General features: G+C 31.5%; 9 protein-coding genes and 1 non-coding gene across 10 annotated transcripts; 5 read left to right on the top strand and 5 right to left on the bottom strand.

The window, feature by feature from the left end:
• Window positions 1-338: 338 nt before the first annotated feature.
• BX664DRAFT_254998 (uncharacterized protein) lies at window positions 339-4,952 on the top strand (the record flags this gene model as incomplete). The annotated part of the gene is made up of 13 exons (XM_051540395.1): window positions 339-506; window positions 591-714; window positions 761-1,096; window positions 1,163-1,663; window positions 1,709-1,969; window positions 2,793-2,910; window positions 3,023-3,556; window positions 3,638-3,762; window positions 3,992-4,249; window positions 4,364-4,413; window positions 4,479-4,510; window positions 4,593-4,701; window positions 4,785-4,952. The coding sequence occupies 13 exons, from the start codon at window positions 339-341 to the stop codon at window positions 4,950-4,952; spliced, it is 2,784 nt and encodes a 927-aa protein (XP_051404673.1).
• A 394-nt stretch (window positions 4,953-5,346) lies between these two features.
• On the top strand, window positions 5,347-7,306 carry BX664DRAFT_320372 (uncharacterized protein). The gene is given in 4 exon segments (XM_051543112.1): window positions 5,347-5,488; window positions 5,591-5,632; window positions 5,711-6,858; window positions 6,871-7,306. The coding sequence occupies 4 exon segments, from the start codon at window positions 5,450-5,452 to the stop codon at window positions 7,244-7,246; spliced, it is 1,605 nt and encodes a 534-aa protein (XP_051404672.1). The 5' UTR covers window positions 5,347-5,449; the 3' UTR covers window positions 7,247-7,306.
• Window positions 7,307-7,654: 348 nt separating this feature from the next.
• On the top strand, window positions 7,655-8,313 carry BX664DRAFT_255904 (cytochrome b5-like heme/steroid binding domain-containing protein; the record flags this gene model as incomplete). Its single annotated transcript, XM_051540437.1, has 3 exons — window positions 7,655-7,879; window positions 7,946-8,123; window positions 8,234-8,313. The coding sequence occupies 3 exons, from the start codon at window positions 7,655-7,657 to the stop codon at window positions 8,311-8,313; spliced, it is 483 nt and encodes a 160-aa protein (XP_051404671.1).
• Window positions 8,314-9,568: 1,255 nt separating this feature from the next.
• Window positions 9,569-9,642, bottom strand: BX664DRAFT_t4. Its single transcript has one exon. It is a non-coding gene; the product is annotated as a tRNA-Val (tRNA).
• Window positions 9,643-10,349: 707 nt separating this feature from the next.
• On the bottom strand, window positions 10,350-11,488 carry BX664DRAFT_320369 (flavoprotein). The gene is made up of 6 exons (XM_051543111.1): window positions 11,367-11,488; window positions 11,193-11,297; window positions 11,050-11,088; window positions 10,849-10,938; window positions 10,597-10,768; window positions 10,350-10,535 (listed from the first exon to the last, which is right to left on the bottom strand). Exons 1-6 carry the CDS (start codon window positions 11,457-11,459, stop codon window positions 10,417-10,419), a joined length of 618 nt encoding a protein of 205 aa, XP_051404670.1. The 5' UTR covers window positions 11,460-11,488; the 3' UTR covers window positions 10,350-10,416.
• A 465-nt stretch (window positions 11,489-11,953) lies between these two features.
• On the bottom strand, window positions 11,954-13,066 carry BX664DRAFT_320367 (RlpA-like double-psi beta-barrel-protein domain-containing protein-containing protein). The gene is made up of 2 exons (XM_051543110.1): window positions 12,168-13,066; window positions 11,954-12,080 (listed from the first exon to the last, which is right to left on the bottom strand). Exons 1-2 carry the CDS (start codon window positions 12,574-12,576, stop codon window positions 12,019-12,021), a joined length of 471 nt encoding a protein of 156 aa, XP_051404669.1. The 5' UTR covers window positions 12,577-13,066; the 3' UTR covers window positions 11,954-12,018.
• A 447-nt stretch (window positions 13,067-13,513) lies between these two features.
• On the bottom strand, window positions 13,514-15,025 carry BX664DRAFT_289006 (Arp2/3 complex, 34 kd subunit p34-Arc-domain-containing protein). Its single transcript, XM_051541814.1, has 6 exons — window positions 14,910-15,025; window positions 14,566-14,810; window positions 14,242-14,498; window positions 14,043-14,172; window positions 13,788-13,989; window positions 13,514-13,706 (listed from the first exon to the last, which is right to left on the bottom strand). Exons 1-6 carry the CDS (start codon window positions 14,969-14,971, stop codon window positions 13,682-13,684), a joined length of 921 nt encoding a protein of 306 aa, XP_051404668.1. The 5' UTR covers window positions 14,972-15,025; the 3' UTR covers window positions 13,514-13,681.
• Window positions 15,026-15,401: 376 nt separating this feature from the next.
• Window positions 15,402-16,413, top strand: BX664DRAFT_363232 (uncharacterized protein; the record flags this gene model as incomplete). Its single annotated transcript, XM_051548367.1, has 4 exons — window positions 15,402-15,786; window positions 15,876-15,970; window positions 16,038-16,230; window positions 16,292-16,413. 4 exons carry the CDS (start codon window positions 15,402-15,404, stop codon window positions 16,411-16,413), a joined length of 795 nt encoding a protein of 264 aa, XP_051404667.1.
• A 109-nt stretch (window positions 16,414-16,522) lies between these two features.
• On the bottom strand, window positions 16,523-17,240 carry BX664DRAFT_320362 (uncharacterized protein). The gene is made up of 2 exons (XM_051543109.1): window positions 17,120-17,240; window positions 16,523-17,047 (listed from the first exon to the last, which is right to left on the bottom strand). The coding sequence occupies exons 1-2, from the start codon at window positions 17,189-17,191 to the stop codon at window positions 16,859-16,861; spliced, it is 261 nt and encodes an 86-aa protein (XP_051404666.1). The 5' UTR covers window positions 17,192-17,240; the 3' UTR covers window positions 16,523-16,858.
• A 107-nt stretch (window positions 17,241-17,347) lies between these two features.
• BX664DRAFT_320361 (uncharacterized protein) lies at window positions 17,348-18,131 on the top strand. The gene is made up of 2 exons (XM_051543108.1): window positions 17,348-17,689; window positions 17,776-18,131. Exons 1-2 carry the CDS (start codon window positions 17,437-17,439, stop codon window positions 18,045-18,047), a joined length of 525 nt encoding a protein of 174 aa, XP_051404665.1. The 5' UTR covers window positions 17,348-17,436; the 3' UTR covers window positions 18,048-18,131.

Genomic DNA, 18,131 nt, shown 5'->3' with positions numbered 1-18,131 from the left:
CTCTTCTAATAGATTGACAAATACTTCTGGAGGTACTTGATTTGTTGATGAAAAACACTGTTCTAGTTGTAATATAGGTTTCATGATTAAGACAGAAGAGAAAAACAGAGGTAAAGAGAAAAGATCTATTCACTTTGTTGCACGAAGAACGAGACAAAAAAAAAAAGAACACCCAAGTTTTCAATGTCCGTTTTTAACAGTATAAAAAATGGACGTTTTGAATTTCCACTTTTCACCGCTTTTTTTTCATTCCGTTTCACTTTTTTTTTTTCTTTTATGCTGGTGGGACAAATAGGCTATCTTTCTTGATAAAAGTTACATTTACACTCATTACTCTTATGGATTCAACAACACTGGCATCATCATCCACAGAAAAAGAACTAGATGAGTTCCGAAATCAATGGAAACAAGAAGTGATTTCCCGCCAAAGACAACAGCAAGAAGAACATGAGACTCATGGCACTTTACACTCAACAAAAGCTGCGGCAACTGGGTATGATACTATTGTACGACAAGCAGCATCACTTTCATTGAATGATTCAACTACCACAAATACTATACTGACCAATAACAATAACAACAAGAAGGAGATACAAGCTGATAAGGTCGACACTGGTACAACAGAAAAACAAGAAGAAGAAAGGGAACCAGAGACAGCTATGGGTCATTATATCAAGGCAGTGGATCATGAGCGTCAAGGTCAATTGGGAAAAGGTAAATGTTTTAATATAGTTATATATACATTCTCACACTTCTCTAGCTCTTCATTTTTATCGTCAAGCATTCCGGTTGAATAGAGATATTGACTATGATTATAAACGACATTATCAAACACATATTGTACCTCAATTACAAAAAGAAGCAGAACAGTTGGATAGCGGTAATAATGGTACAGTCCATGGTAGTGATGATGATAATTTTAGACATATTGTACCTGTTGGAGATGAATACGAACAACCAGAAACAAATGTTATCAAATCATCCTCTTTGGTTTGGCAAGATCCTTTGACTCCTTTGATTGATGAATTTTCTCAACAAGATACCGATTTTATCCCTGCTCTTGACTATAAACCAGTATTAATCTCCAAGTTACCCAGTAAGTTAGATGAATGCAATGAAAAAAAAAAAATAGATACTTATTATTATTATATAAACCAAATAGATGAAATCTTGTTAGCGATTTTGAAATATCTCTTTTTACACTCACTTTCCTCTAGTGCCAGAGTAGCATTGGTATGTAAACGATTATTTTTATTGACTAGAACACCTTCTCTTTGGCGATATCTATGTGAACATGCTTATAGGCCCCCTACAATGACATTGGCAGAATCAAAATCTCTCCTCTTGGATCAAGTACAAAAGTATTATGGTGGTGGATGGTATAACATGTTTGTAGAAAGACCTAGAATCAGATATGATGGTGTATATATTTCAACTTGTCATTATGTTCGACCAGGAACTTCAGAAACATCATGGAATCAACCTGTACATCTGGTGACCTATTATCGATATCTTCGCTTCTTTACAGATGGACGTATAGTGAAACATGTGACGACTGATGAACCAGCACAAGTAGTTAAACAATTGGATCGACGATTTTCGAAACGACAAACATTCCATGGACGATATGAATGGAAAAAGAAGGATGATGATGATGATAGTGGTACTGAATCTCAAGAACAATTAAAACAAAATCCAACATCAACAGCTGTATTAAGAATTACAGCACGGGATTATACACTACCTCATGAACAATTCTTTTTGCAATTGACGGTCAAGGGAACTCATCGAGGACGACACAACAAATTAGGATGGAAGAAATATACGAGTATCAATCAACGAAGCCTGGAAGATCAAGGGTTACTGGATGGAACAGTTGATTTGAATGATCTTGATGATGACACTCTGGATCCATTTGAACATGTGTATGATTTGAAGCTAATGAAACCTTATTTCTTTAGCCCAGTCCGTAGCTATCATGTAGATTATCCTGATGAAGATGATGATAGGATTTTAATCTGTTAGTTAGATGATTGTTTTAATTATTCTTTTTCTTTTTTGAATAAAATACATTATTTATTTATTTATCTTTATATTATAAAAGTATATTTTGGATGATATTTCTATATTATACAAAAGGGTCTTTATTAGTAAAGATCATGTTCTCCTCCCCTCACACACAAACATATATATATATATATATAATAATCATCTCCTTATTACAGCCCTTTAAGGATCTCCCCTTTTTTTTTTTTTTTTTATCAAGTCATCGATCATTTTCCCTTTTAGTTTAATTTGCGTTATTTATATTTTTGACTTTTCTCCTTTTGAACGTTATCCTTTTATTCTTTTACTTTTTTCTTTTCTTTTTTTGATTATATGAAAAAAAGGAATTGAATCTAATTGTACTTTTATATAAAAAAAAAAACTCCATTTTCTATTATTTTATTTTATTTTTCTTTCATTACTATATCATTTCATTTTTTTTATTGACGTTCAAATGAACTTACTACGATTTCGATTGATCATGCGAAGAGTCATGACTGCAGTTTTTTTCATTATTACACTGCTGGCAGTGATAAGTAAGAACAATTCTATAAAGGATGGAGACAAAAGATCAATAGGATTCACATTTAAAAATATACTATATATATAATAGTCCCTACATGGCATGTTTATATGGGTGAAGGAAGGTAAATATTACAATACAAAGGATGATGTTTTCTTTTTCTCATCTTTTTCATTATTTAGACAAATGATAATGGTGAATTATATAAATCCTATGAATCAAGGTCAATCCCTCTTGATAAATGCATCTGTACTGGATGTCAATTTTAACGAAAAAACATACGTGATTCACTTTGTGTTTCAACCTAATGGATCTCTTATTAACTTGCAGGGACAATTAGTGTAAAAAAGAAAAAAGAAAAAAAAAAAGTTGCCAAATGTGGAAAGTAGCATGAATGAATTTTCGAGGGGAGATGGAAAAGGACTCATTATTACTATTTTTTTACTTACTTAGACATGATATGACGATTTCTTTTTCTCCATTTCAAAAATACACTTATCATTCAGGGGAATATCTGATGCCACTTCAAGTCCCTTTTCATTATGATGATGGAAATCCAATTGATTATCCTTTTGATCGTTATGCAGGTTATTTTGAAATGGAAGCCACGTCTGAAATTAGCAATACAACACATAATAATGATACTATTCATCAACCTATTCCTTTATCCTTTGTATTGGAAGCTAGTTTAACTTCTTTCAGTTTTGTACCAAACTTCACTCCTTTAGATCATCGATTGGGTCTGAAGATCATGACGGGTCGATCTACTACCACACTTGGATTTAGTCTTTTCATGTGTATCTTGATGTGGGCTTTATCTTTAGTATTAGCTATTTTTGGTTATCAAGTTCTTTGTCGTCGTCGTCCTGTTCAAGGAGATGCCTGTTTGTTAGGTGCCACTCTATTTTTTGCCTTACCTGCTTTAAGATCTGCTCAGCCTGGTGTACCTGATGTTGGATGTATTGCAGATGTACTTGGATTTTATTGGTAAAAAAAAAAAAAAAAAAAAAAAAAAAAAAAAAAAAAAAAACTTGATAATATTCAACTTTTGATCCATCATCATCATAGGAATATGGCAATCATTGCTCTAGAAAGTATCACTATTTTAGCATGCTGGATAGCAAGATGGGAACCAATTGATCATCATCATCATCAAGAAGAAAAAATGAATAGAGATACAAATAGATCTCCTAGTTTATATAAAATGGAACATATAGAACATATAGAACAGTTTGCCTCTTAACGAAAAGTAAAAAAGCTTGCAATAAAATCAGTCGGAATGTGAATTCGTCCACCATTTTTATTTTTTTTTATACTTTGGTTGGTTGTTCTTTTTTTTTTTTTCTTTTTTTTTCCCATATCTATTATTATTCTACATGGAGGAAACACTTGATTCCAAGCAATCTTCGATGCTTGTACAAGCATTATATCAACATTTTCAAGCAACTTTGCAACTTATTCGAGTAGCTTTAGCCTTGGAATATACGATATTAACACGATTTATTGTTGGTGTCATTGTTGCTACTGTACTATCTATACTTTATCTAGTTTGGACTTTACGTGGTTCACAACAACCTCTTCATGTTTGGGAAAAACTCAATAAACCTTTAATCAAACTTTTTCGACCTAAAATATTCAACTTTTTACTTTGTGGTGTGAATCCTTATGTGGGTAGTATTGGTAAATGAAAATATTATAAAAAAAAAAAAAGATTGTTCGGAGCCAACTGGAGGAAAACACGTTCTATGTGATACTAACTTATTGAATAACCGATTTTTCTTCTTTATACTATAGATCTTCGTGTATCCACTTTTTCGAAAGGTTTTTGTACTGGTATCATGCGGGTATAGTATACATATATCATGATTAAAATTAAAATTCTTATTGTTATTATTATTTTGTTGATTAGGATCGACATAAAAACCGAAATCCATTCAAAAGGTAAGAAAAATGACTAGAACTATTTTGGTAATCTTGATGTTTTATGTTGTTTTTTTTTTCTTCTATATTTATGTTTTAATAGTATCCACGCTACCGCATTGGCAACACTAGCAGAAACTGTTGGAGAATTGGCGCTATTAAGTACTTTGGGACCCAAGGATCGTGCTATTTTAACTTCAGTGAAAATGGAGGTAAGAAAAGGATTAATGAAAAAAAATAAAAAAAAAAAAGATGATAATGATTTTATACTATATATATATATATATTTGAATAGTTCAAGAAAAAGGCTAGAGGATTATTGACAGCATCATCTGATTTTACTCCACCATCAACAAATGAAGAATCTAATGAAGCAAGTACAGTAGTGGTAATTAAGGATAGATTGTTGGATACAGTAGCGGTGGCGTACCTGGTATGGAATGTCAAACGAAATGAAGCATAGTATGTCGTGTAACAACCATGATTGTGCTACAATGGCACCCAACACACTTATTTTTTTTTTTTTTGTTTTATACATTCCTTTTTTTTTTTTGTAGTTTATGACCATTTATATCATTTGATAGTTTTTTTTTTTTACATTTGTTTTGCATAAATAAAAATTTATTATTATTTTTATTATTAATATTATTGTTATTATTAGGATGAATAATTTTATACTGTTATAACATCTAAGGGGGAAAAAGAAAGGTGCTTCACTTTTAGAAATAAACAGAATGCTTTTTGTTGACATTTTTACGCACATGGCGACCAAAAGAATAACATGCAAAAGGACAAAAAAAAAAATTTTAAAAATAGGACCCGCCCCTAGTTTTCTTTTTCTCGTTCGTCCGATTTTTTTTTTTTTTTATTTTTACCTTTTTCCTTTTTTTTTCTTCTTCTTTACTTTCTTATGTATTAGTTTTCTTTATATATATTATATCCTTTCAATCATTCATACCAATGATATCTCATATTGATTGTCCTCTACCCATTCGAAAAGTAAAAAAAAAAAAAAGAAGAAAAAAAAAAGGAACTATCTTTCCCATATTAGTCTAAACTCTGTTTTATTTTTCCTGTTTTATTCTTCTTTATGTAACTTAGAACGCTTGTTTAGTTTGTAGTGTATGCTTCACTTGTTCAAAAGTAGGTTCTTATTACAAAAAAAAAAAAAAAAAAAAATAGGTTTCTTTTTATTTTTCATAATATTATCTTCGTTTATAGACTTATGGTATGGATTGTAACTGTGACAACATCCAACCAAGACGAGGCAAGAATTTACCTGGTGGAAGTTTAGACTCTAGAGCAAAGAAATTACATGCTGTAGATAAAGAAGATTACGACTTTTCAATACAATGGTTAACTCAAAATGCTCATGCCATTTACAAAAACGAACATGATCAAGTCATTGGTTTATTACAAGTAGATGAAGTCTCACTTTGCAAGGCACATAGTTCTACGTTATATCGAGCCAAAAAACGCCATCTACGCCGATTATCACAGCAAGCGCCTCCTTCACCAGCAGATTCTAATGGAAATCTTGATTCTCTCATGTTACCACCTCCTCATACTACTGAATCATCCCCTCGTCGGAAGAGTAACGGGTTACTACCGGTAACTAATGGTGGTTTGGCTGCCAAGGTCAAGGAAATGCAGCTCCCTTCCTATCGTGACTATTCGGATCCTTCTGTTCCTCCTTTGCCCGATTTCTCTTCTATGTCTGCATCTACCTCTATGAAACGGAAACGAACTTCTCACTATCCTATCGAACATGAAAATGATTATTCTTCATCTTCGTCATCACCTGCTCCACCCTTATCAAGTATTAGTACTCCTTTGTTCTCCTCTAATTCTTCCATGAACGGTTATTCTGGATCATCTGTGTCTTCTACTCTTCCTCCACATCGTCATCAATCACATCATCGTCATCATCATACTCGTCGCGACACATCACCTGTGTTTACTCCACCATCCACAACAATAGATCCTTTTACTTCACAACAATTACCACCATTACAACGTACTTCTAAACCAACATCAAATCATCCTTATTATTATTCTCCTCCTCATCATCATCATCGTTTGACTCTTGGCACTTCATCATTATTCATGGATTCTCAACAACAACAACAACAACAAATTCATCCATCTCAACCACATAGTTCATTACAATATTCTTATGATAATACAGATTCATATCATCATCATCATCAACAACAAAGACGATTTTTAGTAGAAACTATTTCATTGAAAACAGATCGACAACAAACTATTCGACCTTTTATAGTCAATCAAAAAGAATTGGAGCATCATCAGGAAGATACATCCATGGATATATCAACTGAAACCTCGTCATCATCATCGTCATCATCATCGTCATCATCATCATCATCATCCGTTTCACCCACAGTCTCACCATCACCTCCTACTTTGGAAAATATCGTTTCACCAGATCATCATCGCTATTCTACACCAATAACTTCAAATAATACTTTTTATTTTATTCGAAATTTAGCCATCACTGATACTTTTACATTCTATCAGCTACTGGAAGAAATCGAAATGGACCGACCTCCCCCAGGCAAACGGATTGTGATTTCAAATGCTTCTAATGATACTTTTTATCCCCTTCATGAACCTATACGTAGTGTACTTCGTGATCCTCCATCTCCTCATGTGGAACTTTGTCTTGGATTATGTGACAAACCTTCAATAAAATGGTCTTCTCTTGGTACTCCACCTCCATCCAATCGACCTTGATGATTCATACTTATTGTAGTTTAGTTTGCTTATTAGTATTATTATTATTATTATTATTATTATTATTATTTTACATCACTTTACTTACACTCATTTACACACACACACATATATATATCTACATTTTACTCATACCACACTATTTATCATATACTCTTTTATGTTACTCTTATTACCAACACTTACTCAATGAGAAATTACACGGACTTTCAAACCTATCATTAATAAAAATTTTGATTCTTTTTTTGTATTATCTCCTTTTTTTTTTTTTTCTTTTTTTTTTTTTTTAATACTTTATAGAATTAATTTATGCCGGATCCATCAGGTGAGAAAAAAAAATTATAACTTATGTTGAAAACTCCATTTATTCTTCTTTGTTTTTTCTTTTTGGTTGTCCATTATCTATCCATGTTAACAATACTGCGCTCTTTTTTCTTCTTTCTTATTCTTTTTTCTTTTGTAGATACCTCATTAAACGTACCTTCCCTCGGTGTTCCTGAATTCCCAGCCAGAGATGGTCCTCAACGACTTGCTGCTGCTGCTATACCTCGACGTCGACAAAAAGTTCAGTTAGAGCCAGGACATTCTCCTTTAGATTGGGCTCGTTTGAAATCTTCTGGACAAGATTTGAGAGTAATAAATAAAAAAAAAAAAAAAAAAAAAAAGACTCAATAGTGACTATATTCTTTCTATTTGTAGGGTGTTCCTCAACTGGCAAGATATACTTTGGACGACTTGAAACAACATAAATCTATGGACGACGCTTGGACAGCAATTCAAGGCAAAATATACAACATTACTCCTTATATGCATTTTCATCCTGGAGGTGTCAAGGACTTGATGCGGATTGCTGGTAGAGATGGAACAAAACTATTCAGTAAGTAAAGAAGAAGAAAAAAAAAATGGAAGTAAGAATTTTTCTTGGTAGAGGGAAAAAGATAGATTAACTGACTTTTTTTTTTTTTTTTTGAATGTATGATATCTTAGTGCTTACACATTCTTGGGTAAATGTCGAATTCATGTTAGATGCCTGCTTGGTGGGATTTTTGATTCCTGGAGGTAACTAAGGATGGATTCTATATGATTCTGTTTGACATTTGATGGCTCTTACTTTTTGAAAAAAAAAATACGAATGTCGTCCTTTTTATATCATATACAATAGTATCTCTTTCTCTCTCATACATACATACATACTACACATATCATACATAAATACTACGTATATACAGTTTATTTATTTTATTATTATTATTATCATTACTTCAGAATATACAGTATTTTATTTATTCCCCCACTAGAAATAAAGATATTATTATACAACAGGAATTATCATCAAAAAAAATTAATTAACTGATCGTAATATCAACATAAACCTTGACAAAATCTTGTATGATTAAAAAAAAAAAAATTAATTTCGTTTCCGATTTTCATTTCGTTTTCGATTCTCGTTTCGTTTTTGACTTGCGTTTTCTTTTTCGTTGTTGTTTTTCTTTTTTTAAATAGTATAAATATCCTTTTTTTTTTTTTTTTTTTGGAGTCTGTCAATAATTATCTTTTTTTTAATAAAAATCATTCATTGTAATTGTGGATTATTCATTTTGATTGGCTCGCTTTTGTTCCTTATATCAAGTCAGAACAATTTTATCAATTTTGGACCTAACAACTGTTGAGGAAAAACCAAAAAAAAAAAAAAAAAAAAAAAAAAAAAAAAAAAAAGATTTTAAAAAAAAAAAAAAAAATTTTAGTCTCCGTTCTCATCATTTATATAGTTATCCTTTGCACATAATTTTTATATAAATTTTATCTCTATAGTTATACCTTCAATATCAATTTTATATAAACGTTATGTTGCATAATAATTTTAGTATAAATATCCCCTTCTTTTTCTCCTTTTCTTTTTTTTAGTCAATAATATATATATATTTTTTTTAATAAACATCTTCCTTCACCCATAACCTGATTATATTGTGGATTATCACTTTTGATTGGCTCACTTTGTTCTCTATTTAAAGTCAGAACAATTTTACTCTACTTTTACTTTCCAAATTTGGAACAAGACTTTATTTTTCTTTACTTTACTTTTTTTTTTTTTTATTTCTTTTCTTATACGTGTGCTTGCGTAATCAAGTACTGGTGCTCACTATAAACATTATTAACTTTCAATCATCCGTTTCACTTTTTCAATTTTGAACCTATAAACCAAAAAATTCCTCAACACAACCAAAAAATCACTTAACAACCGTAACCAATCATCACCAAAGTCATAAAAAAATCCGCAACTCTTGTGTAACGTAAAGGAAAATAGTAAAAAAGCAAAAAGTATGGTTGCTAGCAGATTCGAACTGCTGACCGTCTGTGTGTTAGACAGACGTGATAACCAACTACACCAAGCGACCATTTTTGAAAATTAGACTGCCATGTTCATTATAAATCTAATCCTAATTTTGGCACACGTGAGACCACGTGTCTTGCTTTCCAATGGTACATTTTTCGTCTTTTTTTATTTTTTTTTTTATTTTATTTTTTTTATTTTATTTTTCTATTTTATTTTTTTTACTTTATTTTTTTTTTTTTATTTTATTTTTTTTTTATTTTATTTTTTTTTTTATTTTATTTTTTTTTTTTGTTTTATTTTTTTTTATTTTGTTTTATTTTTTTTTATTTTGTTTTTTTTTTTTTTATTTTGTTTTTTTTATTTTATTTTTTTAAAAGTGTTCACTATAGCTCTATTATAATGGCGATGCCTGTATATATGAAAAATGGTTGATACTAGAATGATCATCCTTGAAAGAAAAAAAAAATAACTGTCATTCCGTTGTAGAGTGGAGTGGCATGTAATTTCCAATTTAGGTAATGTACCTCTTTTTTTTTTTTTTTTTTTTAAATTTGAACCAAGAAAAAAAAATCACGTACAATACTAAATAATTTCAATCGAAATATGCATGAATTAATGACCATATTGTATAGTATCATATAAAATATATATTGACAACAAAGATGAAAGCATCCATCAACTATTGATTAATCAGACGCGTGCATCAAACAAATAAAAAGTACTGTATAGTGTAAAGTACAACCAACCGTTATTTCCTTTATTTACAACAAAAAAAAAAAAAAATACTTGATAAATAACTAATAAATATACAAATAATAATATACAGTTCTTCAGATCAAGCCAATTCACGTTCATCAGGAGAGATGATGTCTTCATTGCGAACTCTGTCCTCTTCTACTAAAAGTTCAAATACTCTTGCAGCAATAGTTTCAGGTTCAGCCATGGCACCAACACCTATAGAAAAAAAAAAGTAAGATAGAATTGCTTCATACTTAAGATAGTATCATGTTATTACCAGTATCACCACATGCCAAAGTTTTGCTGATGGGAGCCACGATTTTGAAGTCAAATGTATCTTCCAGGACAGATAAATGCTTGCTTGTAAATGGATGAACCCACATGTTGGTATTCATTGCGGGACAAACGAGAACCGGTCTATTTGTATCCCATGCACGTAGTATACTAGTCTATTTCAAACGTAAAATAAAGTAAGCAAAAAGTAAATAAAGGAAATCAATACAAGGTCCCTTTTTTTTTCAGTTGTTACCAATAAGTTATCACAGATACCATTAGCTATTTTGGCAAGTGTGTTGGCATCCAAAGGAGCAATTACCATAATGTCGGCCCATTTCCGTAACTATGAAGAATAAGTAACAAAGTTGAATAACGTTCAAATGAGTCCCTTTTTATTTAACAATTCCTTCTTTTTTTTTTTTTCCATTCTATATATAAAGGAGAATAAACTTACTTCAATATGTAATACTGGATCAGTTTTCTTCTTCCACATCTAAAAAAAAAAAAAAAAAAAAAAAATAAGATATGATATATAAATGTAGAATATAGAGTTAGAAACATATCAAAAAAAAAAAGATATTTTGAAGAGTGACGTACAGACCATTCTTCTTCATCTGTATGAATAGTGGCATTGACTTTGGCATCCTTGAAAAAAAAGTATGAAGCTGCTGTAGGTACCACTTTGACATTAATACCAGGTTTCTAACATATAATATTCTATTTGTAAGCAAATGAAAAAAAAAAAAAAGTATTTGTATTTTTTTGAATTACCTTATTCAATTCATCCACAATCATTGGTAATTTTATACTTGCAACACTGCCAGTAGCTCCTAGAAGGACATTCCACTGACGATCTTGTGACATTGAATTATTAGAATAAAGTAAAAAAAAAAAAAAAAAAAAGAGAGAAATAACAATAATAATAAAAAAGATGGTTGGTGAAAGAAAAGCTACTTTTTTTTTTTTGTTGAAAGCCTTTTTTTTAATCAGTGATCGGACATTCAACCATTGACTAAAATTTTGACATGATAATCACAATGCTACTGTATACAAAAAGTGCTATCATTCTTGTAATCCAAGATCATAGAATAAATAATGCGGTTCAACCCTAGCGAAATTATTATTTTACACGAATAAATGTGATAAACGAGCAAGAAGAAATAGCTCCCCTCGAACGACTCATCTTAATTTAGATCATGATTTATTTTGGTATCTTACTGCAAACCATTAGCTACCAAAATGAACATCTATCAAAACACTCTTCATCCTATCATCATCCGTCATCACATGTCGTTTTTTTATTACCATCATCTATCTTCGTGTATCTGTTATTAAAGTAATATTTTCTTTTTATTAATGTTCAATATAAAGTAAATGATAAAAAAAAAAAAAAGTCAAGCACTAAACTAAGTGAGTGATAAAGTTAAGATTCTGTCCATTTGATCGAGATGCTACCATGACTGAAACTAGCGATTTTTTCAAAAGCTTACGTCAAAAAAAAAAAGAAAGTTTGTCAATTCATAAGAATAAAAAAAAAATACATTCCTTTTTTTTTTTTATTATCTTACTTACCAGCAGGACTAAGATCTATATCACCTTCAGCACAAGTATCACAACCATCAATCAATTTGACCTTGACCGAAGTACCATTAGGACCTGTGATTTCCACTTGTTTTCCACAATTTTTATTATCCTTTGACTTGTCACCGAATTGTTTAGTGTTCAGAGCAGCAACCATATCTTTGTTCGTTGCCTTGATACCACATGAGCTCTTCCGGGTTTCCACATCATAGTACGTTCCTTTGCCAGTGTGCCAATTTTCGCCTGGATCGACGACACTTTGCATTTTGAGATTCTGGGATACATCAAACGAAGCATCATCATATCCACGGTCCACATAGATACTACCTTTTAACACAGGACTATTCCAATCAATACCTCCGTTCTGAGTGTAAGTAATGCCATGGTCTTCAGCTGCCATTCTATATCCGCGACGTCCGCCCACTACAGGTCCATTTCTATCATAACTATAGTCCGCACGACGAGGCGAATATCCATAATCATCATCATAATCAGCTGCTGCATAGAGCCCGCGTTGAGGACGTCGTTCAACAAATTCGTCATCGTAAAGATTTCTTCCTCGATACACGTCGTAGCTGTCATCATATGATTTTCGGAAATCGTATCCACCGTAATGATAGCTGTCATCATTTTGACCAGATGGAGGGTTTTGACCTATTGTATAACAAAAATAAGTAAAGATAATTTAAAAAAAAAAAAGAAATATAATTCATTTCCTTACCATTTGCAGCTTTGGCAGCCATGGCGAGTTTCTTTGCTTGACTGGGATGATGATGAAGATACATATCATTCAATTCAGCTATTGTAGTTGTTGCCATGATAGCCAAGGTAGTAATAATCAATGAGGTCTTCATAGCAACGATATACAAGATAAGTAAAAAAAAAAAAAAAGGAATTAGTATGTCCGTATATATATATGAAAAGAAAAGAAGAAAGAAAAAGAAAAGGTGATATTTCACTGATAAAAAAAAAAAGATTGACAATAAAACGGAAGTACCTGGGTTTCTATTCATTATAACCTTGTAAAAAGGAAAAGAAATTGAGAAGCGTATGGGTTATATATTGAAAGTCAAGCAGATTGGTGAATGTTTCGAAAAAAAAAGAGGGAAAGAGAAGGGTATGATTTACCTTGAAACCCTGCTTCCCATAAAAAAAAAAAAAAAAAAAAAAGCGGATGTTGAATATGTCTCCATCCCTCACCGTCGATAATACATTTTGACAAGCTTAATAAAAAAATTCGCAACATGGATATGAGATTAAACAAACCCATTATGACCATACCAAGAAAAAAAAAAGGCTTGTTATCTGACTATAGAGAATGAATCATCTTATCCATGTTATTGTGTAGGTGCAAACTACATACATCATCTTCTTTTTTTATTTTATCAAAACAATAATAAAAATCAAACTAATTATCAACAAAAATTGAAAATGATATACTACTAAGATAGAGAGAGGAAAAAAAAATACATGTCGATAAAAGAAAGGTTTCTTTTTTTTTTCTTTTAGCTTCGAACAAACGTCTTGCCACTAAAAAAAAATATACATAAATAAATAAAAATCAGTCACTCATGCATATAAATTATGTCTTTGATATATATATGTCATTACCTGATAGTCTTCTTTTCAGCAATCACTTCAGGTTTAGCACGATTCAACACTTTCAAAAAGTCTCGTACTCGAGCACGCATACGAGTATGCATATAAGCCTTCGAGCATTTGATATGGTAATGGAGATAATCACGGAAAATTTGAATACGAGAGATGGTTTCTTCACGAACATCACCACGTTCGAAATGTTGAGGGAATAACACTATAGATAAAAATAGATAAATCGACTTGTATATATCTACAAATTTCTCTTACCAAATGTCACGTAACTGATATCATCACTATCCCGGAGATTCAAATGAGCAAGTTCTCTTGGAGGTTCACGAGTGGTGTACAAAACTTGAGGAGCTCTCAGAGCACGACGACGTCTAGCATCAACAAATTCCTAATGATCATAATAATAAATAATTGAGTTGAAAAAAAAAATCATCATCATTTTTCATTCATTTGTTACCTGTAAAAAGACTTTGCCAAAGATCTTATCAGTTTCATCCTTGAATTTAGTACTGAAAATAACAGTGACACGGTCCGAATTGGATTGAATATAGATAGCTTCTTCTTCGCGGTAGTGAACAGCCATAAGTTCTGAGGTTGGGTTAGGTTTTTCAGTATCTTCGTATTGTTCTTGTTCTGAGAAAGCCTTCTCAAAGGGAGCGGCAAGTAGATTGCGTTTTAATAATGATACCTTTTGAATAAGAGCAGCACGGGATTCTATAATATATATATATTAAGATGCTTAGATAATTGTTTTCCTTTTTCTTCTTTCTTCTTTTATTACCTTCATCAGCAGGTACAGTTTCCAAGTCAATCACAAGAGTCACATCATAATTGGGTTCAGGTGTAGCAGCAAGATATTCTCCATAGACACGTTCTAGAATTTGTTGAGCTCCAAAAGATACCAATTCAGGATAACAGGCCCATTGAAGAGAGATATATAGTTCGGTTCTTTTATTAGGTGTTTTCACTCCATAGACAACACCATCAAAATCGACCACAGTTACGTCCAAAGCTTCATTCTTTTCACTATCAACAAAAAAAAAAAAAGAGATGAAAGGTTTAGTACTACTGCTTTCTTTACTTCGAGTGAAATATCGTGTCATTCTCTTTCCTTTTTACAATTACCCTCTTAGTCTGGTTTCAAGAATATCTTGAATGATGGCATTGTTGTAATCGAGTAAAATCATAATATAATAAAAGTATGGTGTATATGAAAGAGAAGAGAGATGAAGAAAAAGACGAGAATACGAAAAAAAAGAGCCGGAGTTGGGACTTGGCATTGTTGTTGGCCAATCTCTCAACGTCACTCACAAAAAGTCTCTGTAGTCGGAAATTGAAGTCTCAAATGCGTTTTGCTCATAAAAAAAAAATTGGAGAGATTTCACATGTTTGCCCTCTATAAGGTTCCCCATTGCCTGGAATCAATAAAATAAACCTATTTCTTCTTCTTCTTTTTTTTTTTTTTAATTCTCCTCCTGTTTTATTATGGCCTCTATCTTGTCTAGACCAAGTAAGTAATTTTTGTTTTATTCATTAAAGTATTAGTTACATGTCAAACATCTTTTTTCTTGTTCCTGAATCTTTTCTTTTTTTCTAGTCGCCAAAAGGAACTTGGCAATGCTGTCACTATTACCTATTCTATTTGCCTTACTGATGCGAAAACGAGGTGGATTTTATTATCGTAGTCTTGTTTCAACAACATGTATGGGTGCAATGACGGTGTATGGTATGGTGGCTTCTCTGACTTTGCCATTGATAGGTAAGGCAGGTCTAGTGAATTGGTCTGTGGCTCGACTTTATTATCATCTTTGCGGCTTTTTATTGGCAATTACTACTACCATTGAAGGAAAAGAACATCTTGATCGTACAAAAGGCCCTGCTGTATACGTTTGCAATCATCAATCAAGTATGGATATTTTATTGATGGCTAGCGTGTTTCCAAAGTCAACTTCAGTCGTAGCAAAAAAACAAATCAAATATTATCCATTTTTGGGTTGGTACAGTAAGTGGATCAATCATCATCAAAAAAAAAAAAAATTGGTAAATAAGATGACTCATATGTCCCTTTTTTTTAATTTATTTTTATAATAGTGACTCTTAGTAATGCTATCTTTTTGGATCGCAAGAATAGGGATAGTGCCATCAAGGAAGCTCGTCAAGCGGCTGAAGATATTCATAGAAAAAAGGTTAGTATTTGGTAGTTATACATATTCGATTGATTATTTTTTTTTTTTTTTTTTAAATTTTGCTTAGACTAGTGTCTGGCTCTTCCCTGAAGGTACACGTGGTCGACCTTTAGATATTGACATGTTACCATTCAAAAAAGGTGCTTTCTATATGGCAGTTCAAGCAAAGGTGCCTATTATCCCTATTGTCATTTCAAATTATCAAAATATCTACAACTCCAAAACAAAACGATTTGGCCATGGCAATGTTAAAATCAAAGGTAATAATAATGATATCGAAGAACACAATCGACGAGCTTATTTTTATTATTTTTATCATAGTATTACCACCTGTTTCCACGGAACATGTACAAGAAGATTCAGCTGCTATTGATCAATTAGCTAACAAGGTCAGGAACCAAATGTTAGAAGTCTTACGCGATATCTCCCCTCGTCTTCATTAGTGTCCTCCTTCACTTTCTTGTTTCTACTTATAGTTAGATTTTTATGTATTTTACTCGAACATAAATATACAGAACTAATAAAAAAAAGTTGTTTATTACTAGACAAGAAGAATCAAAATCATCATTGTTGTTTATTAGGAAGGATATCTTTTTTTTTTTTTAATGCGTGGCAAACAAAATACTAATAAACTAGAATTCAAAACTAAAAGAGAAAGGGGACCATCAATGTATACAAAAGTAATCAAAGAGATAACAAGATAAAATGGATACGTGTATGTGTGTTATGTATATATGGGTAACGATATTTTGTTTTGTTGTTGATGTGTGATGTAAGGTGTGAGTGCAGGTGGCGGTACGGGTAAAAAAATATATATAATAATAATAATAATAATAAAAAAAAAAACAGAATAACCAAGTTCCATCTTGTTCATTAAACGAGTCCAGTTCATAGTTGAATTTGATTACGGGAATTGTAACGATGAACTAAACTTTGGCAAGAGCAGAAAGCCAAGAAACAGGCGTACACAATAGCAGCTGAGAAACATGCTTTGGCGGTAGCAGCTGGATCATCTGGATCAGTGATAAATTCAGTCAATACTTCGACTTTAGCATCAAATGCCAATCCGAGAATCACCTTAAGAAAAGAGGAAATAGTGTTAGTATTAACAACATCATAAGAAAGCAAAACAAGATGAAACACACTTACAAGAAAAATAATACCAAAAATAGATAGTATACTACAACAAGTAGCATTTCCCGGACTGACAAATGTTTTCATATTGAAAGAATGTGTGCTATGATATAAAAAAAAAGAAGAAGAATAAATACAAAAAAAGAAACCAAAAAGGAGAAGAAAGGAAAAAGAAATTGGTATCGCTGAAACTATTGAGGGAAAAAAAAAAATACGAAAACAAAAAATTTCAACCTTTGGGATGGGATGAGATTTTTATCCCCGAAACCAAATCCGGTGGTGAAAAAAAAAGTATATCATCTTTTTCTTTTTTTCTTGTCCTTCCTTTTGTTATGAACAGATTACCTTTTGGATCTTTTCATGCATCTCATTTCAATCCTCAACAAGTACAACAATGGCAATTATATCTTCAACGGTTACAAACCAATATGCACGATCCATATGTTATTAATAATAATCTAGAAGAAGAAGAACAACAACAACAACAAGAAGAAGACAATTATATTACAACAGAACAAGAACAAGAGCCATTATCTAAGGAAGCTCTTGCTATATTTGAATTCTCAGAAGCCTATTCAAAACAAAGTAATAACGTGTAGTATTATAATAAACATGAAAAAAGTAACTTATATTTTCTTGTTTTATTTATTTATTTATTATTTCATTCATAGAAGAACAAGATAATATGAAAGACGATGACCTTAAGAACAATCAAGAAAAAGAACTTATATTAAATGAATTTCATACACTATATTCTGATGGAATAGAGGCACCAGCAACATCTCTTGTATTATTATCATCACCTATACCCAATAAGGACAATGATTTGTCTCGTATTGATATTCAAAGGCATCTACTCAATTCATCCTATGTGACTGCATGTACTTTACAAGAAGAACAATCATCCTTGGTTATGTGGCCTGTCCTTCCTTTTAGATTATAGTTTTAGAAAATTATGTGTACGCATTTTAGTAGTTTGAACGCGGAGTTAATTACCAAATACACAATAAAAAAAAAATAAACTCTA

The sequence above is a fragment of the Halteromyces radiatus genome, assembly GCF_025201355.1.
Source record: "Halteromyces radiatus strain CBS 162.75 chromosome Unknown BX664scaffold_1, whole genome shotgun sequence".
NCBI classification, from domain to species: Eukaryota; Fungi; Mucoromycota; class Mucoromycetes; order Mucorales; family Cunninghamellaceae; genus Halteromyces; species Halteromyces radiatus.
Note: the sequence above shows the minus strand (reverse complement) of the source record. Positions and strands in the feature narration are given on the sequence as shown.

Excerpts from the sequence above, each read along its gene's own strand:
- BX664DRAFT_320372 (XM_051543112.1), top strand. The coding sequence starts at position 5,450 with ATGATATCTCATATTGATTGTCCTCTACCCATTCGAAAA. Across the intron at positions 5,489-5,590 it reads GTCCTCTACCCATTCGAAAA|AACGCTTGTTTAGTTTGTAG; the intron begins GTAAAAAAAAAA and ends TATGTAACTTAG. Across the intron at positions 5,633-5,710 it reads TATGCTTCACTTGTTCAAAA|ACTTATGGTATGGATTGTAA; the intron begins GTAGGTTCTTAT and ends CTTCGTTTATAG.
- BX664DRAFT_320369 (XM_051543111.1), bottom strand. The coding sequence starts at position 11,459 with ATGTCACAAGATCGTCAGTGGAATGTCCTTCTAGGAGCTACTGGCAGT. Across the intron at positions 10,769-10,848 it reads GTATCTGTGATAACTTATTG|ACTAGTATACTACGTGCATG; the intron begins GTAACAACTGAA and ends CGTTTGAAATAG. Across the intron at positions 10,536-10,596 it reads TTTGGCATGTGGTGATACTG|GTGTTGGTGCCATGGCTGAA; the intron begins GTAATAACATGA and ends TTTTTTCTATAG.
- BX664DRAFT_320367 (XM_051543110.1), bottom strand. The coding sequence starts at position 12,576 with ATGGCAGCTGAAGACCATGGCATTACTTACACTCAGAACGGAGGTATT. Across the intron at positions 12,081-12,167 it reads TATAGATCTTAGTCCTGCTG|CTTTTGAAAAAATCGCTAGT; the intron begins GTAAGTAAGATA and ends TTTTGACGTAAG.
- BX664DRAFT_289006 (XM_051541814.1), bottom strand. The coding sequence starts at position 14,971 with ATGATTTTACTCGATTACAACAATGCCATCATTCAAGATATTCTTGAA. Across the intron at positions 14,173-14,241 it reads TTGGCAAAGTCTTTTTACAG|GAATTTGTTGATGCTAGACG; the intron begins GTAACAAATGAA and ends TATGATCATTAG. Across the intron at positions 13,707-13,787 it reads GCTGAAAAGAAGACTATCAG|TGGCAAGACGTTTGTTCGAA; the intron begins GTAATGACATAT and ends ATTTTTTTTTAG.
- BX664DRAFT_320362 (XM_051543109.1), bottom strand. The coding sequence starts at position 17,191 with ATGAAAACATTTGTCAGTCCGGGAAATGCTACTTGTTGTAGTATACTA. Across the intron at positions 17,048-17,119 it reads TTTTTGGTATTATTTTTCTT|GTGATTCTCGGATTGGCATT; the intron begins GTAAGTGTGTTT and ends TCTTTTCTTAAG.
- BX664DRAFT_320361 (XM_051543108.1), top strand. The coding sequence starts at position 17,437 with ATGAACAGATTACCTTTTGGATCTTTTCATGCATCTCATTTCAATCCT. Across the intron at positions 17,690-17,775 it reads AGAAGCCTATTCAAAACAAA|AAGAACAAGATAATATGAAA; the intron begins GTAATAACGTGT and ends TTTCATTCATAG.